We start from the raw sequence: 13,947 nt of genomic DNA on the forward strand, positions 1-13,947 counted from the left end.
GAGTTCTACTTTTCAGTAAGTTTTCAAAGGTGGAGATTCATTTCCACTGCGAAGGTGAGTTACCGAGTCACTCGCCTCGGCCTTTATTTTGCTTTGCATTCTGGAACTTGTAGTACTCATGTCATAAGATTATAGGGAAAACCAGATGTAGAGCGTAAATAAAAAAAAAATACGGACTGGATGAGGCCGGCAGGCGTGGATCCGGGAAACTGGAGCAGGTAATGCCTGACCCTTTATTGCTTGGCAGGAAGTGTAGAGACGCCTCTACTTGGTCGCTACTTCCAGCAACGCGCACAATCGGCCACGGGGTAACCCCAAGCTTCAGCATGCCCTGCACAGGTTCGTACCTTATACGAAGCAGTCCTCGAGTTTCACCAAATCAGGCGTAAGTAGGTCATTAGAACTGTCGCCCCCCCCCCCCCCTTATTCAGGTGCGCGCAGTGCCGTAAACAAAATGGAGTAGCAGGATTCGAGTACAAGAATACATTTGTTAACTTTTTTGTTAGGTATATTTCACTCTCATTTTATATCCATGAGAACAATTTAAACTATTACACTAGGCCAGTCCAAATTGTCTGCAGAACATGAACAATAATAGAAATTGAAAGCAATTTTCACCGCTTTCAGCTCGTTTCTGCTGTAAACTGATCGCAAACCCTAGTCAGTTCGTCATCTTCTGTTCACCCTGTAAAAGTGTAGGTGCTCATGTTTTTTTGCGAAATGCAGGACGCTAGCCTCGCCCCCGTCTCAATGAAAGCTAGAGTGCTCGCAGTAGGGCTAAGGGCCCAAATGCTGTGCACATGAATACATAGGTCCAGGTGTCTAACGTTTCTCGAAAGGAGCTCGGCGCAGGCGTTGCCGAACACCGGGGTGTCCGAGTCACCGTTTTTTTCTACTATGTTTCTCCGCCTCGTTATTTCCCATTCTCTGGCTTTCTCTCGCTTGCTCTGGGCCAAAGTCTGACGAGATAAAATATAGCCCGGCTCTGCAACCACCGGTACAAATTAAGAACTCATTAGAAGTGTTCGTTGCATGTCTGCCTTAAGAACTGAATTGGCGAGGTCTGGGTAATGAGTCTGTGGGGCTATGTGTGTACACTTTAAAATAAACTTCTCCTAAAATCCTGCACTACGCACAGAGAGGTAAGTTCCAGTTTGAGTATGCATGAGAAGGAATTGGAAACAGTGGGGTCATTTGGTAACATGGTGTTACCAGGCCCTGCAGCCAGGTGGTACCCTCTGAATAACCAGGCACCCAGGGGTCTAGTTTGGCATTCCGGATGCAGGCTCGGGACGTGAACATTGGGAATTGTTGGATGGGATACATGGTATTTAGTTAAGTGAGCAATGTCCGTCCTACAGCTTGTTAGGTCTCGCCTCTCAATCCACTCCTGCTGCCATATGAACCATCGCGCTGGGGGCAATGCAGTCCTCCATGCGCACTGCTGCTAGGCCCGCAAGGTGGTACCTGGGCTAAACATTGGGTGTAGCCACACCCTATTGTAATTGTATACCACTCTTCACCCTCACTCACCCTCACTCACCCTCACTCACCCTCAACCCCTCACTCACCCTCACTCATCCTCACTCACCCTCAACCCCTCACCCTCACCCACCCTCAACCCCTCACCCTAACTCACTCACACTCACCCACCCTCACCCACCCTCACCCACCCTCACCCACCCTCACCCACCCTCACCCACCCTCACCCACCCTCACCCACCCTCACCCACCCTCACCCACCCTCACCCACCCTCACTCACCCTCACTCACCCTCACTCACCCTCACTCACCCTCACTCACCCTCACTCACCCTCACTCACCCTCACTCACCCTCACTCACCCTCACTCACCCTCACTCACCCTCACTCACCCTCACTCACCCTCACTCACCCTCACTCACCCTCACTCACCCTCACTCACCCTCACTCACCCTCACTCACCCTCACTCACCCTCACTCACCCTCACTCACCCTCACTCACCCTCACTCACCCTCACTCACCCTCACTCACCCTCACCCTCACTCACCCTCACTCACCCTCACTCTCACTCACCCTCACTCACCCTCACTCTCACTCACCCTCACTCACCCTCACTCACCCTCACCCTCACTCACCCTCACTCACCCTCAACCCCTCACTCACCCTCACTCACCCTCAACCCCTCACTCACCCTCACTCACCCTCACTCACCCTCAACCCCTCACCCTCACACAGTGCAATAGGTCTCGGAGCATTTGAGTTAGAGCTTTTAGATTTGTTTATGGCTTTTTCTATTTATAATTCTTTAGCATTGGCTACAGGAAACAAAAATGCTAAAGATTTACAAAAAAAACCCATAAACAATTCTAAAAGCACTAACTCTAATGCTGCGAGACCTATTGCATTTCCAATGCTTGTCTTTCCTTTGGGGTGCAGGTTACCTATTTTGTTTAAAAATGTTTTTCCACATTTGCGAAACGTACTGAGGGTAGTCTTATGGGGTAGCTCCCTTTCTCACAAAAAAATCAGAGAGCCCAGGGCGCAGTGGACACACAAGAGCACTGAAGAAACACAAGGACGTTACACACGACACCGTTGACTCTTCTCACTTTCAAAGATCCAAATACTGATTTTTATTTATTCCCACTGAGCCAGTGTAAAGCAGTTCTTTATTGCACACCTTCACCTCTGGTGGGTGGGCTGTGCTTTTAGGAGTCTGCAAGGCTTCTGAAGATCGTGAAGCATTGGTGCAAGAAAAAATGAAAGTAGTGGAGGCAATATGAAAGATTTGTTGATGTAATACAGAGTAAAACGGGATTGTTCTAGGGCTGGAAGGAACGGACTCCGTCAGTCTTCAATTGCCACCGTCACTGCTTTGTCATTAGCTAACCAAGTCTGCCAAGGGAAACCCAGATGTCTGCCTTGCGATTGTTAGCAGCGTGCCAAGTGAGTTTCCATATTGACTACAGCTCCGACCCCTGTCTTGCCTTACACAAGGGGTCTTCAAACTGTGGGGCGCGACCACGGGGGGGGGGGGCATGTAGGGGGGGGGGGGGGGGGCGTGGAGTGTTACAAAGGGGGTCGTGCATTCCCAGTCAAACTTCTGCCCAGGCCCGTAGAGCTACAAGGGCTTCAGCCCCTCCTTCCACCTAGTCTGTGTCTCAGCCGGGGCCGCTGCAGTGCAGCTCCGGCTACTGTGTGCTGGGCAGTATCTGGAGTCTTATCTCCGGCACACCCGATATTTTGACAGGTCTTTAAAGACCATTTGCATATTTACATGCCTTTGTAAACTGGTTACACCGGCTTTATTTTTTTTCAGTTTTTTTATTTACTTATTTAATGCGATTTTATATAGCGCGAACATTACCCGAAGGTGTCAGAGCGCTTTACAAAAGAACCAGTTGCGTTACATAAGGACTTTGGATTACATGAGTTACATAAGAGATGCAAACAGAAACAAATTGCAAATGTACAAGGTGTAAAGTCACTCAAGGAAGAGATACAAACAGATAAACTCTAAAATCACATAGGAATGATAGTAAGTACAAAAGTCTACTACATATACTAGTGGTTAGAGTTCTATATAAACAAATAGTAAATTCACACAGGATTAAATTTTAACAGCAATTAGGCTTGGATAATTATATAATACATATTTACATATATATTTAAAGCCCCCCAGCAAAAAGAGAAAAACGTTCAAGGGTCATCAGGAGGAGTGCTGATGGAAGAAGGAAGGGAACAAAGGTCAGACAAAATGGTGGGTCCTCGTGGTGGGTATAGACGGAGACCATCTCAGGCGGGAAGCACAAAAGTCAGGAAAGTCAAGAATCCAGAGCAGGATTCCATGGAATAGAGTCAGAGGGGGGACGCAGCATAGGAAAAGATTCCTTGGCGAGGGACTGGCTGTTGAGATGGCCCGGAGTTATCAGGAGGCATTATGTCCTCTGCAGGTGCCATTTTGGAGACAGGCAGCGTCGATTTCAGAGTCCGGGGGTGTCGGTATATAAAAATGATTGTCCTGCATGTCTCGCCCGTTTTTGTGTCTGCCGTCGCCCTCCGATAGCTGCCTCAACGCCTACCTGGGCATTCCGCTTCTCTCCCCATGCTGTTCTCGGGTGCGTCGCAACAGATGCGTTTCACTGCCACCCGGGACCCAGAGCGCTGGGCCTGCGCCTCGTACACCACTCCGTAGCTGCCTCGCCCGATCTCGACCAATAGAGTGCAATGGGGCCGGGAAGGCACTGGAAGGAAGGAAGGTCGGCGTCTGCGGCCTCCGCTGCTGCTTCACGCCAGTCTCCATGGCTTCGGGCTCTGATGAGTTCACTGGCCGGGACCCTGCTGTGTCGGCTCGCTGCCCCTATTTCCAGAGTGGTGCCGAAAGCGGGCAGAAGTCGCATGCATCCCTACTGCGGCACAACATTGGACCGGTACTATCACGGTACCTAGAGAAACATCTCTTCCCGTGCACCCCAACCCCGCCCCGTAGAAGCCCTTCAGTTCGTGGATTGGGCCTCACTCGTGGCTCTTCTAATGCGCCTCAAACCTCATGCTATTCCAGTACTGGGCTACACGCACAATGCCGTTAACTCACCCCTACCCGCCGCACAGGGGGCTCATTACCTCCTGGGCCCCCACTCTGCCTATTCCTTACATTTAAACAGTTTTATCACGCAGCAGCTGTGAATAAAACTCCAGGAAGTTAAGAATGTCACAGGTCAGCAACAAATGAAATTAACCAAGAACAGAAAAGACATTCATACATCTTAAAAGGTTTTTTTCTGTACACCAAGGGGTGGATTTCCAAGCCCATTGCGCCACTTTTGCGTCACTTTTTCCATGTTAAAAGTGACGCAAAAGTGGCTTGTAAATCTGCCCCAAAATGTTTTTCACTTTTGCCAATTTCTATTATAAGAATAATTTATCTTATAAAAACATTATATACAAGTCCCATTGCATCTCGGCACTAGTGAGAATTTGCTCCTGTGGATGTGATGGAGTTGTAAAGATTTTAAAGCACTTTCGGGCAGATTTACAACCAGTAACACAGCATGGTGCAGCAAGTCATGTCTGTTAGTTTGGAAAGCAGAGAGATGCAACATATTTACAAGAATATGTCGCATCTCTGTCCTTCCCCTGCGCTGGCGCACAAGCTTCAGCCATGCGCCGGCGCAGGCACCCTTGCACCATGGTGCAAGGAAGTCTGCGTCTTGGGGAGATTGTTTTTGTGCAGGAAGGGGCACCTTCCTGCACAAATACAATCATTACAGACATTTTCCTCTTTCAATGTTTGCTGTAGAATGCAGCCCGCATTGAAAGAGGAAAAATGAGGAGACACGTAAGCATTTCTCCTCGTTGCGCCTCAGTGGCGTAGCATTCACACGCATCTCCTGATTTACGATTTCTTGTAAATATGGAGATGTGTCTTGTTCAATGGGTGTTGTGTGGGAACACCCACAGCAACACCCATGGAACTCCTCTTCCACGCACAGTGCTGCATGTGAAGGGGCCGTACTTACGAGGAGAGGAAAAGTCACGGAGGGTGGCTTTTCCTCTCCTTGTAAATATGGAGGGGCCCCCTGCGCCACCAATACGTCACAAAAAGTGATGTAGTGGTGGCACAGGGGGCTTGTAAATCTGCCCCTGAGTATGTAGGCTTAGGAAACCGTTTGTTATCCTGCGCCACTGGCCAAGCCATGAATCCAGGCTTTTTGCCCACTCCTGCTCTGGGACCAAAACTTGTTTTGCTGCCTGGACCAGAGCTGGAGTTTGATGCATGTGCAGATTCTGCCTAAAGATTTGGAAATTTTGTTCATGAGGGGGTCCTCACACCTGAAAATGTCGACAGAGGGGTCTCTGCATCCAAAAGATTGAAGACCTCTGCCTTACACTGTAAACCGAGGATGCAAGAATCAAGGACTGCCAAAAGTGCACCTGACACATTTTTACATGCAGGGTAAATTCCAGTTCAACCTGTGGAATCACAACTAAAAAGGAAGTACATTTTTTACAGGTCTATTTAAGAGTATGCTAATTCGTGTTACAGTTAACTGTGTTACAGTTAAATGTGCACACAAAAAATAAATCTTATGCACGGTTTCCAAATGCTAATCTGGCACAGAGTGGAGTGTTCTTTCTCAGTCGTTAATCTACATTAATGTGTCATGACTGATGGCGGGTATTGTGACTATCAGAAAATGTTATAGCCGCAACATTTGCATGCCTTTTCCATTTCCAACTGCAGTCAGGATAATGTCCTTTATATTGTTAAAAAAAATCCTGCACCTACAGCTTCATACAACTTTTCGTTTTAACTGTATCAGCAACTACCATGGGCAATTTTTCTCAAACCCATGTTGTTGGAAAAAATGAAGTAAATTATTGCTATTTGTTTATCAAGTCCAAGACACCAAAACACTGTCTACTTTGCTCCCACTTAGTCTAGTGCCAAAAAAAGAGCAACTTATTTTGGAGCATTATCACGGTGGCTATTACCACTTCAGATGACTATTGAAAAATTACTTTTTGGCGTTCTTTCCAGTGCAATAGTAGGTCGTTGGGATGCAAGTGTTTTCCCCTCTGACTGCATTCCACTTTGTGAAGAAGTCTTACCACTGGCAAGCACAGCTCAAATCACATGTTGAAAAAGGAGTTCTAAGCATCCTAAGGTCTGTGAGTAGGTGGTAAGGGAGCAGGAACAGTTGCCACGAAACAAAAGGGTGATTTTGAGCCAGTATGCTGGAGAATGAATGGGAACGGGCATCTGGTGTGTGCAGAAAGAAGAGAGCCTGCTAATGGTTAGAAATTGGAAGAAAAATTGGTATGTAGCTAAAGGTAGGTGACTGATATAGCAAGAGTTCTGGAGCCAGCCTGTGGTGAAAGATTGGAAGCAAATGGAGAATGGCGCTGCTGGTGACCGAGTGGATACCATAAGCAAGCTTGGACCTGTGATGAGAAAGTGGCAATAAAAGGAATTGAGCCTCCATTGTGGAATAGTGAAGCAAAAATGGAAGACTGCATTGTGAGAGAATAGACAAAAGGGAACATGCAGGTTGTTGTGGGAGAGCAGGGGGGAAGCATGGTGTGTTAAAAAAATAGAGGGTGAAGGTAATTTATGCTATACTGTAAGAGTTGAGGGAAGGAACTCATAAGTCTGTGTCAGGTGTATGGGGATGCTTAAGCCTATGGTGTGTGAGAACAAAGAACCAATAGGTTTAGCACCCAGAGACCAGCAAATCCATTTAGGCAACAGCTGGGACAAGCTGATCTTTTTACAGGACAAGTAGTTTTCTGTTGCTTTTAGTCCCCTGGACAAGTAGACTTTTTTAAAAATTCCACATCCCTGCAGAGGTCTGACCTTTGTCAGCGTTCTGTTTGAGAGTTCCTCCTGAATGGAGTAGGGTGGACTCGGTAGACTGATTAGCCCTGAAACTAGATGGGAAGGAGTGGAGCACGTTGTTGGCTCAATGAAACCAGTTAGCAAATTATTCAAGTGTTTTTCGAGAACTTTAGCGCAGAAAGGTAGACCAAACTGATGGGTCTGAGATTATCCAGGATGGAGGGGTCTAGCGTGTGTTTGTTGCGTATGGGGAGCCCCATAGTGTTTCCATTTCTTGGGAACCTGGCCTGAGTTGATGGACATAGTAGTCAGTTTTTTAAGGTGAGAGCGAATTCTACTTACAATAGAGTTTCAAATGGGATTCACAAGCAATGCCCTTCCACTAGTTCTCCTTCATTTCCAACTTACGCCATTTTGTTCACATGTGCACCTCCAGGTCCCACAAGATCCCTATTACCCTCTGGGTCTTTCAAGCTTCCATACTGTTTCCTGTCTTAAACTTCAAAATGGAGATAGTTGGTGCTGTACTTGCAGATAACAGCATCAAGAGTTGTCAGTATTCCAAGGATACACAGTTCTTCTTGAAAGTCTCCTCTGCTTCAGACATCCAGTGCCTCAAATACTGCATGTACATCACCCAGACCAGCGCCTACTTGAGCTCCACCAAACCAAGAAAGATTTCCTGTTATTTGCCAAGTATAACAAACAAGAAACCTCACAAATATAGCTCAATGACTTGAACTATGGCGGCTTCCAACCTCAAGTGTTACCCTGAATTCCAAGTCAATCTCACCCACAAGGAAAACCTTGCCAAAACACTAAGGTGGCCTGGTACCAGCTCTCTTTTCTAAAGAAAGTGAAATCATTTCTACCTGAAAGCAAATTCAGACATGCTTCTCAAACCCTCATACTCTTGCATCTGGATGGTGGTAATGCCTCACTCCATGGTCCCCCAGATTCCATACTGGCACCCCTCAAGGACTTTCCACACTGCACAGCATGTCTCATTCAGGGCCTAAAGAAATATGATCACATCACCCCCATCCTGATGGAACTCTATTCACTTCCCTTGCCTGCACACACCATCTTCAAAACCTGCTGCATCATTTACAAAGCCATCACAACCAGCGCCCCACTTATCTTGCAGACAAGCTCACCATATGGTGGTTTTTGACAAACCCGCAGCCAAGACACAATCGGTCTGCGGACTACGTAATGTAAAATAAGAAAAAAAGAAGGCATTTTACCTTTTCTATCTGTGCACCCAGAATTTAGGACAACATTCCCATAGCCCATCGGGACCGCCCCAAAGTTGCTTCAATTTAATTAAGAATTGAAGAATCACCTCTGTAAAGAAGACCACATCATACCATCCACAAACCAAATACCTCTTCATTCACTTGTTGACTTTGTGCTTGTCTTTGAGGTATATATGTTCAGTGCTGCACTGCCTTTTGGCTAGGTTTGCACTGCTATGGGGGCTAGCTACTTTTAGGGTCTACTGGCCGGGTCTAGCGAGAAAGCTTGAGCTGGCAAAGAATATGTGTTCTGTTCATTCAGAAAGTGAACGAGCAATAAAGAGGGCTTTAAATCTTGATTTTGTTTTGCCACATTTGCTATGCTTCAAAGACCGAGGTCAAATGCCAGCTTATGTCTTCTTACAAACTGCTGATTGTTTTATTCTGGTGATTGGTGTTTACTTTCCTTTTTCTAACTGCAAAGTTGGAGGATTTTGTAAAGTGAACTGCCTGACAATCGTGTTGGGCACACAACATTTAAACCAATTGTAAATGAACTGTACAAATATTTCAAAATATATTTTAGTAGCTGGGTAAGCACTCTTTTGTAATTCTGAAGTGAGATGGCAGCAAGGATTTTAATAGGCTCAACAAAATCATATTTTTTTAACTTGTTGATTTGCAAATGATAAATATTTGCCGAACCATAATTTTCTCAAGCTATCGTTTGTATGCTATAAAGTTTTATGAGCAATGGAAAAAGTTTGTGGCAGTTTCAATGGAAAACCTCTGTCTATAAATGACATTGTGCTGTCACATCCTATTTTAGTCATATATTTATTAAAGTGAGTTTTTAAATATGAACTGAGCTATTCCTGCCTCCACCCGAATGATAGTGGAATTAGTGACCTGAGAGGCAAGCCAGGGGTCATGTATACCCAATATGTGGACTAGATGTGTGTTCTACATGGAGCAAACATTTAGCCTATTAAATCATATAAAGGTTTTTTATACAGCAGACCTACAGAACTCACATATTTGAAGGTATTCTCGTAAGTGATAACGAAGAAGTTAGGCACATAGATTTTTCAAGTCATTAGAACTGCAGGTGTGGGTAATTTATTTTTTATTTTTCATGGCCTGATGTACTTTGGTAGGCATATATGTGCTCCATTGTTACAGCACTTGTTTACGTCCATCTGTGGAGTAGGGCACCCCTCATAGGGTGGAACTCGATGGTGACCGTAAAGTGGCATGTACTTGCCCCACAGGATGTTAGGTTGTTGACAAACACATTCAGTAATAATGTACAGTGAACTTTCTCCTACAGATGATCATAACTTTGTAGGTGCCTTCTCAGTTTGATTAAGGAGGTGCACTGATTCCTAGGCCTAGATGTAATGAAAATGCGTCGTTGAGCTCAGATCTTTTCTTCAGCACATTTCCAAAATATTGTTCATTGAGAGCAAATTTTCATTTTGCCTATCAATTTAAATGTATAATGTAAATCTATGAAACAACTGGTCTGTGTACGGTGTTCAACTGAGAAATTCCTGCTAAAGTAAACAATTTCTTTTTAAAGACCCTGCTGCACTTTGGAGCTACCTAAATACTTTATAAAACAGCTCAAAGGAGAACGAAGACTATGATTTGTGTCCTAATGAATAAATGGCCTTTGCCAGATCATTGACCTTTTGTTGCTACAGCCATGTTGTGAGAGTTCATCATTTAGGCCAACCTTTATCTATAGATAATAAGCAGAGACTGTAAATAATGTAAATTGAAGAATTTGAGCTTCTTTCTACTAGGTAAGTCTCCCAGCAGTGGAACACTAGAGATTGGAATATGGGACATGATTTGAATTATATCTAGATTCCTGCTTTCCAATGATGTCTTCCACCTTATTTAAATTGAAAACCAACCAAACATTTACATGCCTACACTAATGTCTTAAAACATGTAAATAACTTTATGAATCTTCTTTGTTTTTCAGGTTTATTGCACCGAGCCTTCAGTGTTTTCCTGTTTAACACTGAAAATAAACTATTGCTGCAACAAAGGTCAGATGCTAAGATCACTTTTCCAGGTCAGTGTAGAACATTCAGCTGATCTTGTATATATGTATAGGTTTGAACTGCATAAAGCGGAAGAAACTTTGTGTGTGTGTGTGTAAGTGTCTGTGTGTGTGTGTGTGTGTGTGTGTGTGTGTGTGTGTGTAAGTGTAAGTAATTCTACTCGGGTAGCATTAAACCACGACCAGATTACCTGTACTAGATAGAAAAGAACCACACAAGCTGACTGCTAGGGAACGGGGCAGGTGGAGGAAGTTAACTGCATAGACCAAGCACAGTTTACCAACATTTATGCCAATGAGTTCTACTTTTAAAGCTACATTCTTGGTGAGGGCCACTGAAAAAATATTGCCAGAACCATGTACTGTGCAGGGGGCGGGCCAAGCACACAGACAGTGGTATAAAGGAGGGCATGGGGACAAGTAGACTGACACCGGTGGATCTGGGCAACACAGAGGGGGCAAGTATCAAAATAACGGCACAAAAGACACACTGTGGTACAGTGATTAAACATACATTTTAAAAAAGCTCCCACAAAAAAAAAGCTGTGCAAGGACACATGCTTCAGGGAGGGACCAAGACAAGAATTGGAAGGAAACCTAGGGCAGCTGACAAATAAGAATCAAAGAAATGAAAGTGTGTGTGTGAGAGTTAGTTAGTTAGTTTCCTACCTACCTACTGGCAGTCGCCAGTAGGTAGTTCTAGTTAGGCCATAGGAAATCCGCAACATTCTATCTGGATTAACTTTGGCGCTGGTCGATGAATCTACGCAAAATTTTCAAACTTGGTGGGGCGCTCCGGTCCGCTCCTATCCTGAAAGTCTTGGGGTGAAGCGGGGGCTGAGAAAAAAAGGGGGGGGGGGTCCCAAAACCTGTTTTTGCCCATGCAATTTTCCATAGGGACCTTTTGACGCAGCTACAGCCCGAACTGCTGAACGGAATTACACCAAATTTGGCAAAGAGGTAGTCCTCAGTTCAGACTCGTGCCTTTTGCTTAAATGATGTAAATCCTTGCAGTAGTTCCTGAGAAAATGACATTTAAAAGTACATATATATCTATGGCCGCGTTGGATCCGTGCACCCTAAGCGCACCCTGCCGTGCATGAGCTGTATTCTAATTGGCTGTCAACACTCCATATCAGGAAGTGCTGGCAGCCATCTTGAACCTATAAAACAAACGCACAAAACGCGAAAAGGGGGCAGGGTAGAAACACCCTGAACCTCTAGGCCTGTTCAAGGTCCCAAAAAACTGTATAAAAAAACCCCCCAAAAATCGGCACAAGCCTCGCAGGATGCGTGGATCCTGCCGATGGAAAAAAACGAAGCATGGGCTCCCGCGCTTCAATGCTAATTAGCCCCCGGGGGGGCCAAATCCCGGGGGCATTTTGAAAAATTTGTGGGGGGGGTCCACTCTCCCCCTCACTGCCCCGGGGACTTTGAAACACTTGTGGGGGGGCCCAATCTCCCCCACACTGCCCTGGGGACCGCCACCCCTGGGGACAAAGTTTGAATAATTGTGGGGGGCACACAGGCTTTTAAAAAAAAATCTTTGTACCCTGTGTGGGGGGGGCTCAAGCCCCCCCACACATCCCGGGGAGCGCCACCTCCCCGGGGCACTAAATATTTACATTAGGAGGGTCCGTGACGGACCCCCCCCAGCCCGGTGGACCACCACCCTCGGGGCTTTGCAGATGGTGGGAGGGGGACCGCGCGGCCCCCCTCCTGGAGCCATTGATGGCCCTGGGGACTGCCAGGGCCGGCTCCTACAGTGTCCCGGGGTGCACACCCCCGGGACACTGTAGTTTGCTATGGCAGGGCGGGAGCCTTGCGGCTCCCACCCTGTCATAGCAAACTGCTTTGCTATTTGGAAGAGAGAGCAGGAAACCTGCTCTCTTTTCCAAATAGCAAGCATATTGCTTTTCCACAGGGTGAGCTGCATGTTAGTTGCTCCCCGTGTGGAAAAGCAATGCTGGCTCCCGCAGGATGCGGGGAGCCGCTGGGACCGTGGGGGATTGGGGACCCCCCCACGGTCCCCAACAAAGAGGGCCAGCCCCGGGGGATGGGGTCCCCGGGGCTACAAGTGGCACGGGAGGGGGGCCACGCGCACCCCTCCCAAAAATGTATTTTCATTAAAAAATATTTTTTTTTATAAAAAGGCAGCCCCCGGGGGATGGGGTCCCCAGGGCAGAGCATGGCCTCTGAAGGGGGGCCACGCAGCCTTCTTCCAGAATTTTTTTTAAAACAATTTTTATTGAACATTTCGTATGGCATTGCATAGATAACAGAACATGTCTGCATGGCATCCAAATAAACATTTCCATTTTCTGTTTACGCTCTTTTTACAATATGTCAGAAATAGAGTACTAGGCATTATCTTCAATCTGTGTATCCCTTGCTCCCGATACCCATACATTCGACATGGACCTATTGACCGCTCTTTTTCATATGCTAGCATCTGATTCGGAGTCCTCCACCTGGGGTGGATCACATATATCCCCTCTATAGCTGTTCCAGCCTCCCCAAATCCGTGCCCATTTCTTCGGACATCCTCGATGGGTATATACTGATTTTTCCGCCATCATTGCCATATCCGTATCCTTACACCATAGGCTGAGGGTAGGGCCATCCCTGGATCCCCAGCGTTGCACGATGTTACGTTTTGCTATTGTCATGCCTAATGTCACCCAGTCTTGGGCCATCCCAGTGAGATCTGCGGGCTCCCAGATATTGAGCAAGCAGCACCTCGGTTCTGGCAATGCTGTGACATGTGTGACCTGTGAGAGTGTTCGCATCACCGCCACCCAATAAGAAACGACCCTGGGACACTGCCAGATAGTATGGAAGAATGTACCTGCCTCCCCGCATTGTCTAAGGCAGAGTGGTGTGTCCGCGCGGTGAATTTTGTGAAGAAGCGTCCTCTTGTAATATGTGCGGTCTAGAATTTTAAGCTGCACTAGCTTTAGTCTCGATGGGACTGCTACCTCTCTGGGAGACGCATGCGCTTCCTGCCAATCAGCCTCCTCGATGTTTCCTAGATCCGGCTCCCATGTAACCTTCAGCGTTGCCGTGGGATCCGAGTAATTGTTAATTATCTTACGGTAGGTCAGTGAGATCGCTTTTGTGTGCAAGTGATCCGTTAAGAGTCTATCCTCTAGCGGTGAAGATTCTTCAGTTCTTGTCCCTGGCGGTAATAGGGATTGGAGTGCATGCTTAATTTGCAAATATCGAAATTGTTCTGTCTGCGCTAAGCCGTAGGTGGCTTGCAAATGGGCAAAAGTAACCATTTCCCCCTTCTGCCACAGGTCTCCCACTGTGGA

At 46.4% G+C, this 13,947-nt stretch overlaps 1 protein-coding gene across 3 annotated transcripts in view; it reads left to right on the plus strand.

Annotated features, from left to right (window-relative positions):
- Positions 1-13,947, plus strand: part of IDI1 (isopentenyl-diphosphate delta isomerase 1) — a 103,381-nt gene that overhangs the window by 31,486 nt on the left and 57,948 nt on the right. For all 3 annotated transcript variants that reach the window (XM_078663300.1, XM_078663298.1, XM_078663299.1), the window contains exon 3: positions 10,553-10,645. In XM_078663300.1, coding sequence (XP_078519426.1) covers positions 10,553-10,645 — 93 coding nt within the window. The remainder of the gene's footprint in view (positions 1-10,552; positions 10,646-13,947) is intronic.

The sequence above is a fragment of the Lissotriton helveticus genome, chromosome 10, assembly GCF_964261635.1.
Source record: "Lissotriton helveticus chromosome 10, aLisHel1.1, whole genome shotgun sequence".
Lineage (NCBI taxonomy): Eukaryota > Metazoa > Chordata > Amphibia > Caudata > Salamandridae > Lissotriton > Lissotriton helveticus.